Raw genomic sequence first — 21,235 nt, 5'->3', positions numbered from 1 at the left:
CTACTGTGCGGGCTGAGATTCTGGACACTGGAGGGTCTACCTTTGGGGACTGGGCCCAGTCCTTAACCACCTCCGGTGGAAACGGGAAACGGTCATCTGAACTACGTTTCGGAAAACGTTTGTCAGGACAGGCCCTTGGCTTGTTAACAGTGGTCTGAAAGCTGGAGTGATTAAAAAACATACTCCTAGGCTTCTTAGGAGAGGTAAACTGGTGTACCTCTACCAGAGAGGGTTGATCCTCTGACTCCTGTGGGTTAAGGTTCAGTACGGAGTTAATGGACGCAATCAAGTCACTAACGTCCGCATCGCCCTCAGACAAGTCAATGGGGTACATAGAGGCAGAGTCTGAGCCCACAGTAAATGAATCATCCTCGCCCTGCACCTCGGCTTGTGAATCAGAGCCGTGGGACGAGGAAGGAGGAGGGTCCGTGCGTCTCCGTTTGGGGGGACGGGGTCCAAGGACATGCTCTGAGGGCTCTGCAGAGCTCTGAGCAGCAGAGACACCCTGAGAGGGGGGCTGAGAGGGAGGCTGATGCATAGACAGCAGCGTCTGAGACAGCTGCCCCATGGAATCGGCAAACGACTTGGAAAGAGCCTGTGTAAAGGATGCTACCCAAGCCGGGGGTTCAGCCACCGGGACCGAAGCAGCCGGAGGGACCCCTGCGGAGGCTCCAGGCTGAGACACAACCATATTAGCACAGTTATCACAATGTGGGTACGTGCTAGGCTCTGGCAGAATTAGCTTGCAAGCAGTGCATATAGCATACATGTTTGCAGCCTTGCTCCTAGTGACAGACATGCTGCTGTGGAGGAAGCTCTGCAGCCAAAACACACTCCTGTAGAAAGCCTGAGTGTATAAAAATCCACAACCAAAGGTTGTGGCTTACCAGCCCTGTTCTCTGTGTGCCCTCTGGACTTCACCGCTCCCCTGTAAAGTGACAGCTTCCAAAAAGTATGCAGCAGTAGCATCCAGCGCTTCTCAGTGATAAAAACGCTGAGAAAATGGCGGTGGGAGAAGGAGGGGGGCGTGTATAAGCCCAGGAGCGGGAAAAAACAGAGGCCAGAGAGACACAGGGGGGTAGACAGAGGAGGGGACATCCCCCCAGAGGGGAGTGCCCTCCGCTCTGCTGGCCGGGCGGTGGGCGTCGCTGTATGCAAAACATACAGAAGAAGCCAAAAACGAAACTAGGCCCAAACTGAAGCCGGGGCCTAGATTTTAAAGTGCGGCCGACGAGCAGGCACCGTCGGCGCGGTTCTCATGGGAAATTCCCAGAACCGGCCGAAATTAACAGTAACGCTAAAGCACATACTGCCCCCATAATAAAAGTACCCGGGACCCCTGAAAAAACGTCTCAATACTTAGCTTTGAGACGCAGGGCCATGTCCCTGAATGGGGGTTAACGCTCCTTCCAGCAGGGACCAGACAGGGCTGTGGATGGAGCCGGCCTCCTGCAAGCACAGAGGACCGTGGAGGCTCCCACTTCAAACAGAGCCTCGACAGAGGATGCGAAGGAGCTCGGCATGTGAAGGCTCCAGCCTTATTAAAATCAACCTTAACAGCACCCCGCAGAGTGGAGCGTGAAGGGACATGCCGGGAGTCCAGACTGGACCCGCTTTTCTTCCAAATCTTTAAAACATTAAAATAAAATTGAAAAAAATATGAGGAAATAAAAGTGTGTGTGATCCTCCTGGAACACAAAGCGTTGAACTGGGTAGATTGTCATCCAGGGGGTGTATATAGCCCGGAGGGAGGAGCTACACGTTTGAGTGTAGTGCTTTGTGTGTCCTCCGGAGGTCGCTAGCTATACACCCATGGTCTGGGTCTCCCATAAAGGAACGATAAAGAAAAACTGTTAAGAGGTAACAAAACACTTGAGACTGTGGTGTAGGTTCACCTTCCAACTGGACAATGATCCTAAACATCCTGCCGCAACTGGACGGTTTAGATCAAAACATATTTATGAATGTCAATGGCCAAGTCATACTCCAGACCGCTGAGAATCTGTGACAATACTTGAAAATTTCTGTATTTAGACGCCTTCAACCAATCTCACCGAGCGAGAGCTATTTTGCAAAAAGAATGGGAACAAATTTCAGCCTCTAGATAAGGAAAGTTGCTGGAGACATATCCAAATAGACTTCTAGCAGTAATTGCACTGAAAGGTGGTCCTACAAAGTATTGACTTAGGGGGCTAACTACAAATGCACATCACAGTTTTCGGATAATATTTTTTTACGTGTATCATTTCTTTTACACATCACAAATACTTGCTACTTTGTGTTGATATATCATATAAAATACATTTAAGTTTGTGATTGTAACTTGAAAAGATGTGAAAAAGATCACGGGGTATGGATATTTTTTCAAGGCATTGTATATCTATCATTATATAACAAATCATACCTGATATTTTGACACTAAAGCTGCATTTACAGTGAGAGGTAATTGTGAACCAGCGTCGTTAAGAATTCACTTTTCACGATTCTGTCTGTATACTTTTTCCTTCCTCCTCTGCCGAGGAGATATACAAATCAAAAAGGTCCGTGGAGCCTCTGTTAGGAGTCTCGACTAAGAAAATAGCCAGATATCCCTCCGGGAGGACCTAGCCAAGGAGTGGCTCTTTTTAGGAAACCACCGTAACCACCATATGAAGTGGCCCTTTTAGTCAATATCCAACTCATTGACAAGTTTAAAGATATGACAAGGGAAATACAGTATGATCAGACCATGTGCCAGTACGGTCAGACACAGCCATTACACAGCACATAGCAGGGGCACATACCGTATTTTTCGGACCATAAGACGCCCTTTTTCCCCCCCAAATGTTGGGGGAAAGTGGGGGGTGCGTCTTATGGTCTGACTATAAGGCTGCGGGGAATGAGGGTGCCGTGGTGCAGCGGGTCATCGGCGGCACGAGCAGGCTGTTGTAACAGCCTGCCGTGACCACGTGGGCCCGCTCATTACATATGCACGCCCATCCTCCCGCCCATCATCTCTCAGCGAAACCGGCGCTGACAGGTGGGCGGGGTGATGGGCGGGGGGGGGGGGGGGGTGCGTGCATAATTAGCAGCCGGCCGTGATCACCCCTGGCAACTACAGCCTGGAGTGATCATGTGCGGCTGTATTCACTGCCCCCCGTGCATCATTATCAGCGCGGGGTGCAGTGAATCAGTGTACTCACCCGTCACCGTGTGTGGAGCCGCCCCCCTGCAGCATCGCGTCTTCCTGTCTGTGCCGGCGGTCAGCTGATCTGGACACTAGCGGCGCGCACCGCGATGACGTCATCGCTGTGCGCGCCGCTAGTATCCACCAGAATCGATCAGCTTACCGCCGGCACAGACAGGAAGACGCGATGCTGCAGACACCGGTGACCGCTCCACACAGCGGCGCTGCAGCTGAGACAGAGATCGGTGCTTCAGGGAGTGAGGAAGGGTAAGTATAAACGTTTATTTTTTTTTTCCCTGTGCCACAGGATACACGTCATTTACCAGGATGGGGGCATTTCATGAGCCGGATGGATGGGGGCATTTCATGAGCCGGATGGATGGGGGCATTTCATGAGCAGGATGGATGGGGGCATTTCATGAGCCGGATGGATGGGGGCATTTCATGAGCCGGATGGATGGGGGCATTTCATGAGCAGGATGGATGGGGGCATTTCATGAGCAGGATGGATGGGGGCATTTCATGAGCAGGATGGATGGGGGCATTTCATGAGCAGGATGGATGGGGGCATTTCATGAGCAGGATGGATGGGGGCATTTCATGAGCAGGATGGATGGGGGCATTTCATGAGCAGGATGGATGGGGGCATTTCATGAGCAGGATGGATGGGGGCATATCATGAGCAGGATGGATGGGGGCATATCATGAGCAGGATGGATGGGGGCATATCATGAGCAGGATGGATGGGGGCATATCATGAGCAGGATGGATGGGGGCATATCATGAGCCGGATGGATGGGGGCATTTCATGAGCCGGATGGATGGGGGCATTTCATGAGCCGGATGGATGGGGGCATTTCATGAGCCGGATGGATGGGGGCATTTCATGAGCCGGATGGATGGGGGCATTTCATGAGCCGGATGGATGGGGGCATTTCATGAGCCGGATGGATGGGGGCATTTCATGAGCCGGATGGATGGGGGCATTTCATGAGCCGGATGGATGGGGGCATTTCATGAGCCGGATGGATGGGGGCATTTCATGAGCAGGATGGATGGGGGCATTTCATGAGCAGGATGGATGGGGGCATTTCATGAGCAGGATGGATGGGGGCATTTCATGAGCAGGATGGATGGGGGCATTTCATGAGCAGGATGGATGGGGGCATTTCATGAGCAGGATGGATGGGGGCATTTCATGAGCAGGATGGATGGGGGCATTTCATGAGCAGGATGGATGGGGGCATTTCATGAGCAGGATGGATGGGGGCATTTCATGAGCAGGATGGATGGGGGCATTTCATGAGCAGGATGGATGGGGGCATTTCATGAGCAGGATGGATGGGGGCATTTCATGAGCAGGATGGATGGGGGCATTTCATGAGCAGGATGGATGGGGGCATTTCATGAGCAGGATGGATGGGGGCATATCATGAGCAGGATGGATGGAGGCATATCATGAGCAGGATGGATGGGGGCATATCATGAGCAGGATGGATGGGGGCATTTCATGAGCAGGATGGATGGGGGCATATCATGAGCAGGATGGATGGAGGCATATCATGAGCAGGATGGATGGGGGCATATCATGAGCAGGATGGATGGGGGCATATCATGAGCAGGATGGATGGGGGCATTTCATGAGCAGGATGGATGGGGGCATTTCATGAGCAGGATGGATGGGGGCATTTCATGAGCAGGATGGATGGGGGCATTTCATGAGCAGGATGGATGGGGGCATTTCATGAGCAGGATGGATGGGGGCATTTCATGAGCAGGATGGATGGGGGCATTTCATGAGCAGGATGGATGGGGGTATATCATGAGCAGGATGGATGGGGGTATATCATGAGCAGGATGGATGGGGGGTATATTATTAGCAGGATGGGGGGGTATATGAGCAGGATCATATACAAGGCAGGAGGATCCTTATCAGAATGGGGTACCTTAGTAGAGAATTTGGGGACATTACCCCCATAACAGTGTCAGCAGTAGATCCTCGCCCCATAACAGTGTGTCATGACCATATTTTTTGGTTAAAATTTTATTTTCCTATTTTCCTCCTCTAAAACCAGGGTGCGTCTTATGGTCAGGTGCGTCTTATAGTCCGAAAAATACGGTATATAAGGTCTCAGAACAGGAACTTTTTTTTTTTTTTTTTTAAAACACATCCAATTGTGGATCTTATTATTATTCCAAGATCTATTGATTATATTGTTTGTGGGGAAACCTCTTTAAGGGCGTGTTCACCTGCTACTTTTCTACCCCGTGTGTTAAAATACCAGCAAAGTGAATGATTTTTCTGAAAACTCATGCTGGTTATTTTACTTGCAGATTTGAAATCAATTTTTTTTTTTTTTAAAGCTGCAGTCTTAATTTTTCAGCGTTTTTTTGTAGTGTTTTTCACTGATTCAAATAAAGAAAATAAAAAAAAAAAAAAAAAGTGTCATGGCTTTGTGTTATGTAATTACAATTGCACAAATCAGGCTGCCACCTTCAGGGGGAATCGTGTAACTGCACTAATAAAGAAAAATACCTTTTTGGAGACGGCTAAAGGCCCTGTCACACAGAGATAAATCTTTGGCAGATGTGTAGTTGCAGTGAAATTGTGGACAATCAGTGCCAGGTTTGTGGCTGTGTACAAATGGAACAATATGGCCATGATTTCACTGCAACCACAGATCTGCCAAAGATTTATCTCTGTGTGTGACAGGGCCTTTAGTGTGCAGGCGAGAGAAGCAAGCGGACCGCACATGGTCACACGAAAAAGAAAGTAAGTGTGCAAATACATAGCACTGATTGTGCGACTCTCACCTCCATCAGGTAAATAAGGATAGTAAAACGGCAAGTAATATTAAATTGGGACTAAAGAAAGTAAGAGGAGACTGATAACAGCCAAGAATAGCTGATCACTTCACCACTATATTTGCGTACCAGCGCTCCATTCACTGACTGTAGGACTAACATAGAAATGTTGACAATCTGTGCAAAACAACTGTGGCCGCACATCATTCTGATCAGTCAGGGTTTTTAAAGGCCGGACCCCTAGTGATCAGGTGGTTATCCCCTTTCAATGTTGGGAAATGATCTCTTAAAAGGTTTTGTACAGGGAAAACATGTAATCTACTATCTACAATGTAGGTGATCGCTGGCCAAACGGAGGGACTTGCACTGATCAAATACAGGTCAAGACATTTCACTGCTGCTCCAATTGTTCTCTATAGGATTTGCTAGAAGAAGCAGAGCGCAGCGCTTGCTCCCCAAAAGGGGATGATTGCAGCAAAGTTCGGAGGGTAATTTGAAAAAGAGACAAAGCAGGGGTCTTCCATTCTCCCAACAGGCGAGATTCATAAGGATGGAAGACCGTTCCAATAAGTCATATACATTCGACGTACCTTGTATGTCTTACATTGTAACACCCCTCCCCATTTATTGGTTCAATCTAACAATGTAGCCAGCAGACCAACAAAGGTGTTGCACCCTTCTGTAATATAATGTGAGCAGGGCCTGACGTCCTCAAGTTTTATCCATGTTTGTGACCACCATCTAACTGCAATCCTCCATAACTTTCCTCTATATTTCTGGTGTAACATACCTTGTCTAGTGCGCTCATAAAATGTTGATCTCCGTTTAAAACGGTGTTGACGAGCTGGACAAATTTACTGTGGACCTCCAAGACAGATTCCACAAACTGGGTTGGCATCTGGAAGCAAATAAGGGGAGGAGAAAATAAGTAAAAAATAAAAAGCCATATATAGTTTACATAAAACTACAATATTAATTCTCATCAGCATGTAGAAAAAAAAAAAAGTGTGTGTATAATTATACAGTATATATATATATATATATATATATATATATATATATATATATATATATATATATATATATATATATATATATATATATATATATATATATACACACACACACACACACACACACACAAACTGTACATACACATTTTATTTATATATTTTTTTTTTAACGTCCTGCTTAACCCCTTAAGGACGAAGCCAGATTTGTACTTAATGCCCGGGCCATTTTTTGCAATTTTGACCAGTGTCACTTTATAGGGTTATAACTCTGGAACGCTTCAATGGATCCCGGTGATTCTGAGATTGTTTTTTCGTGACATATTGGGCTTCATGTTAGAGGTAAATTTAGGATGATATTTTTTTATTTTATTTGTGAAAAAATCTGAAATTTGACAAAAAAATTAAAAATTTTGCAATTTTCAAACTTTTAATTTTTATGCCCATAAACCGGAGACTTATGTCACACAAAATAGTTAATAAATAACATTTCCCACTTGTCTACTTTAGATCAGCGCAATTTTTGAAACAAAATTTTTTGGGGTTAGGAAGTTAGAAGGGTTCAAAGTTCATCAGCAATTTCCCATTTTTTCAACAAAATTTACAAAAAAGAGAATTTTGTTACTTACCGTAAATTCTTTTTCTTATAGTTCCGTCATGGGAGACCCAGACCATGGGTGTATAGCTACTGCCTCCGGAGGACACACAAAGTTACTACACTCAAAACGTGTAGCTCCTCCCTCCTAGCATATACACCCCCTGCTAGCCAGACCTAGCCAGTTTCATGCTTTGTGTCAGGAGGATCACACACACACATGCATCCTTTTTTGATTTTTCATTTTTTCTAAAGATTTGGAAGAAAAGCGGGTCCACTGGACTCCCGGCATGTCCCTTCACACCCCCCTGGCGGTGGTGCTGTTAAGGTTGATTCAGGGCAAGAGCCCTTCATGCCGCGCTCCTTCAACATCCCTTAGGGGCTCTGGCTTGAAGTTAGAGCCAACACGGTTCTCACTGCCTTGCAGGAGACCGGCCTCCATCCGCAGCCCTTTGGCAGGACCCTGCTGGACGGAGCACTGGACCCCCACCCCACCAGGGACTGGACCCTGCGTCTCAAAGCTAAGTATAGAGACGTTATTTAGGGGTCCTTCTGCAATGTGGGGCACTTTTATTGGTGGGACAGTGATTTTCTTTGATAACGCTGCTTTTTGATGTGTTTCCGGCCGATTCCACGGTTTTTACTGAGTACCGCGCCGATGATGCCTGATTGTCGGCCGCGTGCATAACTCTAGGCCCAGGCTTCAGCCGCGGCCTAGTTTCGGTTTGTTCCCCTGCATGTCAGTCATGCAGGGGGACACTGCAGCGCCGCCCGCCGGCTGCTCTGCACAGGGGGGGACACTCCTTGTTGAGGAGATGATTCCCTCCCCTGTACATCTCCTTAGCCCTCCGTTCCCGCTCCTGGGTTAACCCCCGCCCCCCCTCCTCACTCTGGCGCCATTTTCACAGCGTTCTTAGTACGCTGATCGGCGCTGGCTGCTCTGCAGTGCAGAGGGAGTGGATATCTGGCTGGGGGTCCAGGCTTGGAACCCGGGGGGGCACTCACAATAGCGGCCTGATAAGTCACAACCTCTGGTTGTGCACTTTTATACACTATCAGGGCATTCTGATGGGGTTAATTCTTTATTACAGAACCTCTTCCTCAGCAGCATGTCTCACTAGGAGCAAAGCTCCAAGGCTGTACACTACATGTTCTGCATGTAAGCTAATATTGCCTGAACCGGCATAGATTCATACTGTAATGGTTCTTATGTGGTGGTGCCTCAGCCTGGAGTCTTCCACGCTGAACCCCTGTCTTGGGTATTCTAGACATTCTAGACAGAGCCGCCACCTCTGCAGCATGTCTCACAGAGCGAGGCTGCAGGCTGTTTTTATTATCCACTGCTGGTAGTCTCGTACGGCTGTACCGAGCTCCTAACCACTGTGACCCCTCAGCTTGGGGGCTCATTCATGGTCCCCCCAGCTGTTCCGGGTTCGGAGGCTGACCCCTGGGGGAATCTTTTTTCCAGGGGTCGGCTGTCCCTGCATCTGCTGAGCATGCAGCCCCCTTCTCAGGGCGTTTTCTGCTTGCTCAGCAAAGCTCACAGACCCCGTCATCCTGACAGGGAGACGCAGGGTCCCCTGTCCTCCCCGTCCCGCAGCTCCGATACGAGCTGACTCACTGGACGAGGAGGATGTCTCTACCAGGGGCTCGGACGCTACTTTAGGTACCCATTTTTTTTAGGGACCACATCCCATTTGATGTGACTTTGAGAGGCCTGGGTGACAGAAAATACCCAAAAGTGACACCATTCTAAAACCTGCACCCCTCAAGGTACTCAAAACCAGATTCAAGAAGTTTATTAACCCTTCAGGTGCTTCACAGGAACTAAAGTAATGTGGAATGAAAAAAAATAAAAATTAACATTTTACCTAAAAATGTTACTTTAGCACTAATTTTCTTACTTTTTCAAGAGGTAACACCAAAAATTGGACCTCACACTTTGTTACCCACTTTCTTATGAGCGCGCCGATACCCCACATGTGGTCAGAAACCTTTGTTTGGGTAAATGGGAGAGCTCGGAATGAAAGAAGCAATATTTGAATTTTGGAAAGCAAAGTTGGCTGAAACAGATTGCGGGCACCATGTTGCTTTTACAGATCCCCTAAGGTACCTAAACAGCAGGAACCCCCCTCAAGTGACCCCATTTTGGAAACTAGACCCCTTAAGGCTTCTATCGAGGGGTATACTGAGCATTTTGGACCCACAGGTACTTCACAGATTTTGATAACGTTACTTTGTCATATTGAAAATTGTAATTTTTTTCTCAAAAATGTTGCTTTAGCATCAATTCTCTCACTTTTTCAAGAGGTAATTCCAAAAATTTGACCCAAATGTTTGTTACCCACTTTTTTATGAGCACGGTGGTACCTCACATGTGGTCTGAAACCTTTGTATGGACAAATGGGAGGGCTTGGAACGAAAGGAGCAATATTTGAATTTTGGAAAGGAAATTTGGCTGAAAAAGCTTGCGGGCACCATGTTGCATTTGGAGGACCCCTAAGGTACGTAAACAGCAAAAAAACCACCACAAGTGACCCAATATTGGAAACTAGGCCTCTCAAGGAATTTATCTAGATGTTTGGTGAGTACCCTGAACCCCCAGGTGCTTCACAGAAGTTTATAACGTTGAGCCATGAAAATAAAAAAATTAAATTTTACCACAAAATTGTTACTTCAACCGGGTAGCTTTTTTTATTACAAGGGTAAAAGGAAAAAAATCACCATGAAATTTATTGTGCAATTTCTCCTGAGTTTGGTGATATCTTATATGTGGTGGAAATCACCTGTTTGGGCACACGGCAGGTCTTGGAAGGGAAGGAGTGCAATTTGACTGAACATTTGGCTGGAATACCTAGTGGACGCTATGTCGCATTTGGAAAGCCCCTAAAGTGCCTAAACAGTGGGGGCCCCCCACAAGTGACCCCATTCTGGAATCAAGACACCTCAAGGCTTTTATCTAGGTGTATATTGAGCATTTTGAATCCACGAATACTTCACAGAATTTGATAAGCTTAGGTTGCCATATTGAAAATTTTCATTTTTTTCACAAAAATGTTTCTTTAGCATCACATTTCTCACTTTTTCAAGAGGCAACAACAAAACGTGGACCCCACAGGTTGTTATCCAATTTCTTGTGAGCGCAGGGATACCCCATATGTGGCCAAAAACCTCTGTTTGGATATATGGGAGGGCTTGGAATGGAAGGAGCACCATTTGAATTTTGGAAAAGTTGAAATAAATTGCGCGCACCATGTCACATTAGCAGGGTCTCTTGGGTACCTATACATTAGAAACCCCCCACAAGTGACTCCATTTTGGAAACTGGACCCCTCAAGGATTTTATTCAGGAGTATAGTAAGCATTTTGAATCCACAGGTACTTCACAAAAATGTTGCTATAACAACAAATTTCTCACTTTTAGGCTATGTGGCCATGATCAAGCGACACGGCATCTAGTACACAGTGTCAGCCTTCCTGCAGAGATGTGAGTGTTGTCCACGGGAGAACGCAGCTGCCCATGCCCATGATTTGGGTTCAGGCTGCTGTGGACTTTAGTTCTATTCTACCTGCAGAGAACACTCATCTCCGCAGCATAAATTGACATGCTGAGGCTCGGGAAGCTGCGCCACAGGTCAGTTTATGCTGCGGAGAAAAGAAGCACAGTGGGCATGAGATTTCTAAAAATCCTTCCACTGTGCTTCTACTGCACAACACAGCGTTATGGACGCAGGGAAAACACTCTGCGCCCAAAACGCTGCAAACCCTGATTGTGGGCACATAGCCTAAAATGCTACAATGGATGAATGGATAGATGTCAAACATATATAACCCCCCTGCATATTCTAAGCTGGCGCCCTTTAGTGCCTTTCATGTGGCACTAAAGGGTGCCTAGCATTGTATTTAGCCCAAAAAGAAAAAAAAAAAATAATTAAAATAAATGACGTGGGGTCCCCCCTATTTTTGATAGCCAGCTAGGGTAAAGCAGACAGCTGTAGCCTGCAAACCACAGCTGACAGCTTCACCTTGGCTGGTGATCAATTTGGAGGGCTCCCCAAGCTGTTTTTTTTTTTAATTATTTATAAATAAATAATTAAAAAAAAAAAAACAACAAACATAGGGTCCCCCCAAATTAGATCACCAGCCAAGGTGAAGCTGACAGCTGGGGTCTGGTATTCTCAGGGTGGGAAGAGCCATGGTTATTGGACTCTTCCCAGCCTAAAAATAGCAGGCCGCAGCCGCCCCAGAAGTGGCGCATCCATTAGATGCGCCAATCCTGGCGCTTCGCCCCAACTCATCCCGCGCCCTGGTGCGTTGGCAAACGGGGTAATAAATGGGGTTGATACCAGATGTGTAATGTCACCTGGCATCAAGCCCAGCAATTAGTTATGTCACGGCGTCTATTTGATACCAGACATAACTAATTGACAGTAATAATAAAAAAAAAATTGACAAAAAAAAAAAATTATTTGAAAAAACACTCCCCAAAAACATTCCCTCTTTTGGCCAATTTATTGAAAAGGAAAAAAAAAAAAATCTGGTCCCTGCTGTAATCCATTGTGAAAGTCCCGCGGAGAATCTGGACCTTCTAGAATATGGGGGGCACGTTCAGGGAACGTATCCCCCATTTTCTAGGAGTGCAGACCATCCATTTGAGGAGAGTGGGTGCAAAGAATTTGCACCCACCCTCCCCGGGTCACAGCTGCAGACTCTGTGCAGCAGCAGCAGCAGCCAGCGTCTGAGTCAGACACAGGAAGCTGACAGCCGCGCTCTGCACGTGTGACCGGCGTGCACTGTGAAGGAGGAGGGGGCCGCGGGGGATCAGAGCTGACAGGTACGGGGAACACCGGGGTGGGAATAGGGTGTCACCTGCCAGGGCCTGGGGAGCAGGTTTCTGTCGTATGTGTCATAGCACATGCGACAGAAACCATAGGAAAGGGGGAAATGCGGGCCGGCGCGCTGCTGTGCGCGCCGGTATGTGCAGCGCCATGTTAGATTTTCGGGTGGGAGAGGGGGTGGGGGGACACTTTGGCGACACCGGGGGACCCGAAAGGACCGGGGGAGGAGATTTATCTCCCATCTGACATGTTTGTTTATGCCAGATGGGAGATAAATGATTTTTTACCGGCGCGGTCATTTACTGTAACCTGATCATCGGTATACGGTGTATACCGGTCATCAGGTGAGCGGGGACCGGAAAAACCGGCCAGAATCATGATCTCCAGGGTCTCAGCTACCCCCGGCAGCTGAGACCCCGGAAATTTTCTGACTCTGGGGGGCGCTAGACCCTTTTTTCCGACCGCCGTTAAAAAGCGGCGGATCGGAAGAAGTACCCTAATTTGTCGCCGTTAAAAGGCGTATCGGTGGTCGTTAAGGGGTTAATCATCTGTTCTATTGTTTTGCATCTACAGCTCCCATGCATCGCTATGGTTACAGACCACAAACAATCCCTGTAGTCTGATCCTGTAGGCATACTTCTAAACCTAACCTTCCAGGTGTCATTCATAAACCAAATGGGTTTTGTTTGCAGCTTCTTCTGTAAATTTTGGGCTTGCTATTTAATTATATTCTGGATACTAAGCAGCTAGCCGGTGGCTTAACACCTCGAGCCTCAGATTAAATCGGCCTGAAAACAAGAAGGTGGGGCGTTTAAATTCCATCTACCCGATATTTGTCTCCCCTCACATCTGTCAAGGGAGAGTTGAAAGACCCCAAACACATCAGATGGGTTCAGCCATTTTTTCATCCATTGTGTATGTGGGGGGTGATCTCTTTATGTAGGAGGATGAGGAGGATACTATACCTATGAAGAAATGTAACTGCTTAGGACATACTCACATTTTCCTGAGAAAGATTACTAATAGCTCTAAGGCCCTCATCGTGGATATGGTTTTGTAATTCCTGAATCATGTGAGGTAAACCATTAGATACAGCACGAAGAAGGGTGTACATATTGGCCATGTCTGAAAATAGGAAAAACAGACGCGTTACTCTCACAGTATCCGGCTGCAATCGCGCGGTCAGGATGTTTCATGCCGCCTACGGGTCAGGCAGCTTGGATCAGGTGAAAGAAGGGAATTTTGTTTACTTACCGTAAATTCCTTTTCTTCTAGCTCCTATTGGGAGACCCAGACAATTGGGTGTATAGCTTCTGCCTCCGGAGGCCACACAAAGTATTACACTTTAAAAAGTGTAACCCCTCCCCTCTGCCTATACACCCTCCCGTGCATCACGGGCTCCTCAGTTTTGGTGCAAAAGCAGGAAGGAGGAAACTTATAAATTGGTCTAAGGTAAATTCAATCCGAAGGATGTTCGGAGAACTGAAAACCATGAACCAAAAGAACAATTCAACATGAACAACATGTGTACACAAAAGAACAACCAGCCCGAAGGGCACAGGGGCGGGTGCTGGGTCTCCCAATAGGAGCTAGAAGAAAAGGAATTTACGGTAAGTAAACAAAATTCCCTTCTTCTTTGTCGCTCCATTGGGAGACCCAGACAATTGGGACGTCCAAAAGCAGTCCCTGGGTGGGTAAAAGAATACCTCGATAAAAAAAGCCGAAACGACCCCCTCTTACAGGTGGGCAACCGCCGCCTGAAGGACTCGCCTACCTAGACTGGCGTCTGCCGAAGCATAGGTATGCACCTGATAGTGTTTCGTGAAAGTGTGCAGACTAGACCAGGTAGCTGCCTGACACACCTGCTGAGCCGTAGCCCGATGCCGCAATGCCCAGGACGCACCCACGGCTCTGGTAGAATGGCCTTTCAGCCCCAAAGGAAGCGGAAGCCCAGAAGAACGGTAGGCTTCAAGAATCGGTTCCTTGATCCACCGAGCCAAGGTTGACTTGGAAGCCTGCGAACCCTTACGCTGGCCAGCGACAAGGACAAAGAGCGCATCTGAACGGCGCAGGGGCGCCGTGCGAGACACGTAGATCCGGAGTGCTCTCACCAGATCTAAGGAGTGCAAATCCTTTTCACATTGGTGAATTGGATTAGGGCAAAATGAAGGTAAGGAGATATCCTGATTGAGATGAAAAGGAGATACCACCTTAGGGAGAAATTCCGGAACAGGACGCAGAACCACCTTATCCTGGTGAAAAACCAGGAAGGGGGCTTTGCATGACAGCGCTGCCAGCTCCGACACTCTACGGAGCGATGTAACTGCCACTAGAAATGCCACCTTCTGCGAAAGACGTGATAAAGAGACATCCCGCAGCGGCTCGAAAGGTGGTTTCTGAAGAGCCGTTAGCACCCTGTTAAGGTCCCAGGGTTCCAGCGGACGCTTGTAAGGTGGGACTATGTGGCAAACTCCCTGCAGGAACGTGCGGACCTGCGGCAGCCTGGCTAGACGCTTTTGAAAAAATACGGATAGCGCCGATACTTGTCCCTTGAGAGAGCCGAGAGACAAACCCTTGTCCATTCCGGATTGAAGGAATGAAAGAAAAGTGGGTAAGGCAAAGGGCCAGGGAGTAAAACCATTATCAGAGCCCCAGGATAAGAAGATCCTCCAAGACCTGTGATAGATCTTGGCGGACGTTGGTTTCCTGGCCTGTCTCATGGTGGCAATGACATCTTGAGATAACCCTGAGGACGCTAGGAGCCAAGACTCAATGGCCACACAGTCAGGTTGAGGGCCACAGAATTCAGATGGAAAAACGGCCCTTGTGACAGCAAGTCTGGGCGGTCTGGGAGCGCCCACGGTTGACCCACCGTGAGATGCCACAGATCCGGGTACCACGACCGCCTCGGCCAATCTGGGGCGACGAGAATGGCGCGACGACAGTCGGACCTGATTTTGCGCAGCACTCTGGGCAGCATCGCCAGAGGAGGAAATACATAAGGCAGTCAAAACTGCGACCAATCCTGAACTAATGCGTCCGCCGCCAGAGCTCTGTGATCTTGAGACCGGGCCATGAATGCCGGGACTTTGTTGTTGTGCCGTGACGCCATGAGATCGACGTCCGGCGTTCCCCAGCGGCGACAGATCTCTCGAAACACGTCTGGGTGAAGAGACCATTCCCCCGCGTCCATGCCCTGACGACTGAGAAAATCTGCTTCCCAGTTTTCTACGCCCGGGATGTGAACTGCGGAGATGGTGGAAGCTGTGGCTTCCACCCACTGCAGAATCCGTCGGACCTCCTGGAAGGCTTGACGACTGCGAGTGCCGCCTTGGTGGTTGATGTATGCGACGGTAGTGGCGTTGTCTGACTGGATACGGATCTGCCTGCCCTCCAGCCACCGATGAAAAGCCAATAGAGCTAGATACACTGCCCTTATCTCCAGAATATTGATCTGAAGGGATGACTATCGGAGTCCAGGTTCCCTGAGCCCTGTGGTGGAGAAAAAACGCCCCCCACCCTGACAGGCTCGCGTCCGTGGTGACCACAGCCCAGGTTGGGGGTAGGAAGGATTTTCCCCGCGACAGAGAGTTGGAAAGGAGCCACCACTGAAGTGACGTCTTGGTTGCAAGGGAAAGAGAGACGTTCCTGTCGAGGGAAGTCGACCTCCTGTCCCATTTGCGGAGAATGTCCCACTGGAGTGGCCGCAGAGGGAATTGCGCGAAGGGCACTGCCTCCATCGCTGCCACCATCTTCCCCAGGAAGTGCATGAGACGCCTCAAGGGGTGTGACTGACCCCGAAGAAGAGATTGCACCCCTGCCTGCAGAGAAAGCTGTTTGTCCAGCGGTAGCATGACTACCGCTGAGTGAGTATGAAACTCCATCCCGAGGTAAGTCAGTGATTGGGTCAGTGTCAACTTGGATTTTGGGAAGTTGATGATCCACCCGAACTGCTGGAGCGTCGCCAGAGCGACGGAAAGGCTGTTTTGACACGCCATCTGAGAGAGTGCCCTGACCAGAAGATCGTCTAAGTAGGGAATCACCGAGTGGCCCTGAGAGTGTAGGACCGCCACAACAGATGCCATGACCTTGGTGAACACCCGTGGGGCTGTCGCCAGGCCGAAAGGCAATGCCACGAACTGAAGGTGTTCGTCCCCGATGGCGAAATGCAAAAAACGTTGATGTTCGGGTGCGATCGGCACATGGAGATAAGCATCCTTGATGTCGATCGATGCTAGGAAGTCTCCTTGTGACATCGATGCGATGACCGAGCGGAGAGATTCCATCCGAAACCGTCTGGTGCTCACATGTCTGTTGAGTAGTTTGAGGTCCAGAACCGGACGGAACGAACCGTCCTTCTTTGGCACCACGAACAAGTTGGAGTAAAAGCCGCGACCATGTTCCTGGGGGGGAACAGGGATCACAACTCCTTCTGTCTTCAGAGCGTCCACCGCCTGAAAAAGTGCATCGGCCCGCGCGGGGGGCGGAGAGGTTCTGAAGAAACGAGTCGGGGGACGAGAGCTGAACTCTATCCTGTAACCGTGAGACAGAATGTCTCTCACCCATCGGTCTTGAACATGTGGCCACCAGGCGTCGCAAAAGCGGGAGAGTCTGCCACCGACCGAGGATGCGGTTCGGGGATGCCGAGAGTCATGAAGAGGCCGCCTTGGAGGCATTGCCTCCGGCGGGTTTTTGGGGGCGTGGCTTAGCCCGCCACGCATAGGAGTTCCTCTGGCCTTTCTCCGGCCTGCTGGACGAAGAGGATTGGGGCTTGGCGGAGGGACGAAAGGACCGAAACCTCGATTGTATTTTCCGTTCCTGAGGTCTCTTCGGTTTGGACTGGGGTAAGGAGGAGTCCTTTCCCTTGGATTCCTTAATAATCTCATCCAATCGTTCGCCAAACAATCGGTCGCCAGAAAACGGCAAACCGGTTAAGAACCTCTTGGAAGCCGAGTCTGCCTTCCATTCGCGCAGCCACATGGCCCTGCGGACTGCCACAGAATTAGCGGATGCCACCGCTGTACGGCTAGCAGAGTCTAGAACTGCGTTCATGGCGTAGGAAGAAAAAGCTGACGCCTGAGAAGTCAAGGACGCAACCTGCGGAGCAGAATTACGTGTGACCGCATTAATTTCAGCCAGACAAGCTGAGATAGCTTGGAGTGCCCACACGGCTGCAAAAGCCGGGGCAAAAGACGCGCCCGTGGCTTCATAGATGGATTTCACCAGGAGCTCTATCTGCCTGTCAGTGGCATCTTTTAGCGATGAGCCATCTGCAACCGATACCACAGATCTAGCCGCCAATCTAGAGACTGGAGGATCCACCTTGGGACATTGAGCCCAACCCTTAACTACGTCAGAGGGGAAGGGGTAACGTGTGTCAGTAAGGCGTTTAGTAAAGCGCTTATCCGGAACCGCTCTGGGCTTCTGGACAGCATCTCTGAAGTTAGAGTGATCGAAAAGAAGGGAATTTTGTTTACTTACCGTAAATTCCTTTTCTTCTAGCTCCAATTGGGAGACCCAGACAATTGGGTGTATAGCTATTGCCTCTGGAGGCCACACAAAGTATTACACTTAAAAGTGTAAGGCCCCTCCCCTTCTGGCTATACACCCCCAGTGGGATCACTGGCTCACCAGTTTTAGTGCCAAAGCAAGAAGGAGGAAAGCCAATAACTGGTTTAAAGACCAATTCAATCCGAGGAAACATCGGAGAACTGAACCATACCACATGAACAACATGTGTACCCGAAAAAACAGAAAAACCCCGAGAAAACAGGGCGGGTGCTGGGTCTCCCAATTGGAGCTAGAAGAAAAGGAATTTACGGTAAGTAAACAAAATTCCCTTCTTCTTTGTCGCTCCATTGGGAGACCCAGACAATTGGGATGTCCAAAAGCAATCCCTGGGTGGGTAAAAGAATACCTCATGATAGGGCCGTCAAACGGCCCTCTCCTACAGGTGGCCAACCGCCGCCTGAATGACTTATCTACCTAGGCTGGCGTCTGCCGAAGCGTAGGTATGCATCTGATAATGCTTGGTAAAAGTAAGTAGACTCGACCAGGTGGGTGCCTGACACACCTGCTGAGCCGTAGCCTGGTGCCGTAATGCCCAGGATGCACCCACGGCTCTGGTAGAATGGGCCTTCGGCCTTGAGAGAACCAGAAGCCCAGTAGAACTGTAGGTTTCAAGAATTGGTTCCTCGAGCCCCCGAGCAAGGGTGGATCTGGAAGCTTGCGACTGTTTACGCCGACCAGCGACAAGGACAAAGAGTGCATCCGGGTGGCGCAGGAGCGCCATGCGGGAAGTAGAACCTGAGTGCTCTCACCAGAACCAACAGATGCAAATCTTTCTGAAATTGATGGACTGGACGAGGACACAAAGAAGGTGAGGTGATATCCTGATTGATATGAAAATGGGATACCACCTTAGGGAGAAATTCCGGAACCGGACGCAGAACTACCCTGTCCTGGTGAAGGACCAGGAAGGGAGTTTGTATGAGAGCGTTGCTAGCTCGGAAACTCTCCTAAGAGACGAGACCGTTACTAGAAGGCCACTTCCCGTGAAAAACGGGAAGGGAGACATCCTTCAAAGGCTCGAAAGGCGGCATCTGGAGAGCAATTAGAACCTTGTTCAGATCTCAGGGCTCTAATGGCCGCTTGTACGGAGTGCTGAGAAGACAAACTCCCCGTAGGAACGTGCGTACCTGAGGAAGTCGTCGTTTCTGAAAAAATACAGATAGCGCTGAGACTTGTCCCTAAAGGGAACTGAGCGACAACCCATTTTCCTACCTAGATTGCAGGAAGGAAGGAAACATAGACGATGCAACCGGCCAGGGAGAAACACCCTGCGCCGAGCACCGAGATAAGAACATCTTCCACGTCCTGTGGTCAATCTTGGCGGACGTTGGTATGCTAGCCTGTCTCATGGTGGCAACCACGTCCTGAGGTAATCCTGACGACACTAGGTTCCAGGACTCAATGCCACACCATCCGGTTGAGGGCCGTAGAATTCAAATGGAAGAATGGCCCTTGAGACAGCCAGTCTGATTGGTCTGGTAGTGCCCCCGGTTAGCCTACCGTGAGGCACCACAGAACCGAGTACCACAACATCCTCGGCCAATTTGTAGCGACGAGGATGGCGCGGCCGCAGTCGGTCTTGATCTAGCGCAGTACTCTGGGCAACAATGCCAGAGGTGGCACCTAAGGTAGCTGGAACTGCGACCAATGCTGAACTAAGGCGTTTGCCGCCAGAGCTCGATGATTGTGAAACCGTGCCATGAAGCTGGCACATTGTTGTTGTGCCGTGACGCCATTAGATCGACGTCCGGCCTCTGTCAGCGGCGCCAGATCTCCTGAAACCCGTCCGGGTGAGGAGACCATACTCTTTCGGCCACACCTCAGCGACTTAGGAAGTCAGCTTCCTAGTTTCCACACTTGGGATGTGAATTGTGGATATGGTGGATGCCGTGTCTTCCACCCACATCAGAACCTGCCGGACTTCCTGGAAGGCTTGCCGGTTGCGCGTTCTTCCTTGGTGGTTGATGTATGCCACCGCTGTGGAGCTGTCCGACTGAAGTCGGATATGCTTGCTTTCCAGCCGCTGTTGGAAGGATTGTAGGGCAAGATACACTGCTCTGTGTTCAAGAACATTGATCTGAAGAGTGGACTCTTGCTGAGTCCACGTACCCTGAGCGCTGTAGTGGAGAAAAACTGCTCCCCACCCTGATAGACTCGCGTCTGTCGTAACTATCGCCCAGGACGGGGATAGGAAGGACCTTCTTTTTGACCAAGAGGTGAGAAGAAGCCACCACCGTAGAGATTCCTTGGCCGCCTGAGAAAGAACGACGACTCTGTTGAGGGACGTCGACTCCTCGTCCCATTGGCGGAGAATGTCCCATTGTAGTGGACGCAGTAAAACTGCGCGAAAGGAACTGCCTCCATTGCTACCATCTTACGTAGGAAGTGCATGAGGCGTCTCAATGTGTGCGACTGGTTCTTAAAGAAGAGCTTGCAGCCCGTAGTGAATGCTGTTTGTCTAGCGGCAGCTTCACTATCGCTGAGAGAGTAAGAAACTCTATGCCTAGATATGTTATCGATAGGGTCGGGGTCGGATCTGACTTTAAAAAGTTGATGATCCACCCAAAACTCTAGAGAGTCTCCAGCGCAACGTTCGGGCAGTGTTGGCATGTTTCCTAAGAGAGTGCCTTGACAAGTAGATCGTCTAAATACGGGACCACAGAGTGACCCTGAGAGTGCAGGACTGTGACTACTGCTGCCCTGACCTTGGCGAAGACCAGTTGGACTGTCGCTAGCCGGAAGGTAGAGCTACGAACAGAGGGTGTTCGTCTCCTATAACGAAGCGTAGAAACGCTAGTGCTCTGGATCAATCGGCACGTGTGGATAAGCATCCTTGATGCCTAATGATGCTAGGAAATATCCTTGGGACCTTGAGGCGATGACATGGCGGAGGGATTCCATCCGGAACCGCCTGGTGTCCCCGAGCTTGCTGAGCATTCTTAGATCCAGAACGGGACGGAACGGCCCGTTGTTATAGGTACCGCAAAGAATTTGGGGTAAAAACCGTGACCTTGTTCCTGAAGAGGAACGGGGGTCATCACTCTTTCTGCCTATAGAGTGCACCCTGTTTGCAGAAGAGCAGCGGCCCGGCCGGGAGGTGGAGAAATTCTGAAGAATCGAGTTGGAGGACGAGAAGTGAGCTCTATCCTGTACCCGTGAGACAGAATGTCTCACACTCAATGGTCATTGACCTATGGCAGCTAAATATCGCCAAGGCGGGAGAGCCTGCTACCGACCGAGGCCGCAAGTC

At 49.4% G+C, this 21,235-nt stretch overlaps 1 protein-coding gene across 1 annotated transcript in view; it reads right to left on the bottom strand.

The window, feature by feature from the left end:
- Nucleotides 1–21,235, bottom strand: part of CUL2 (cullin 2) — a 178,501-nt gene that overhangs the window by 70,738 nt on the left and 86,528 nt on the right. Inside the window, exons 10-11 of the mRNA XM_075316773.1 lie at nucleotides 13,415–13,539; nucleotides 6,762–6,869 (exon numbers count right to left, since the gene is read on the bottom strand). Of these exons, the coding sequence (XP_075172888.1) occupies nucleotides 6,762–6,869; nucleotides 13,415–13,539 (233 nt within the window). The remainder of the gene's footprint in view (nucleotides 1–6,761; nucleotides 6,870–13,414; nucleotides 13,540–21,235) is intronic.

The sequence above is a fragment of the Anomaloglossus baeobatrachus genome, chromosome 6 (assembly GCF_048569485.1).
Source record: "Anomaloglossus baeobatrachus isolate aAnoBae1 chromosome 6, aAnoBae1.hap1, whole genome shotgun sequence".
NCBI classification, from domain to species: domain Eukaryota; kingdom Metazoa; phylum Chordata; class Amphibia; order Anura; family Aromobatidae; genus Anomaloglossus; species Anomaloglossus baeobatrachus.
Note: the sequence above shows the minus strand (reverse complement) of the source record. Positions and strands in the feature narration are given on the sequence as shown.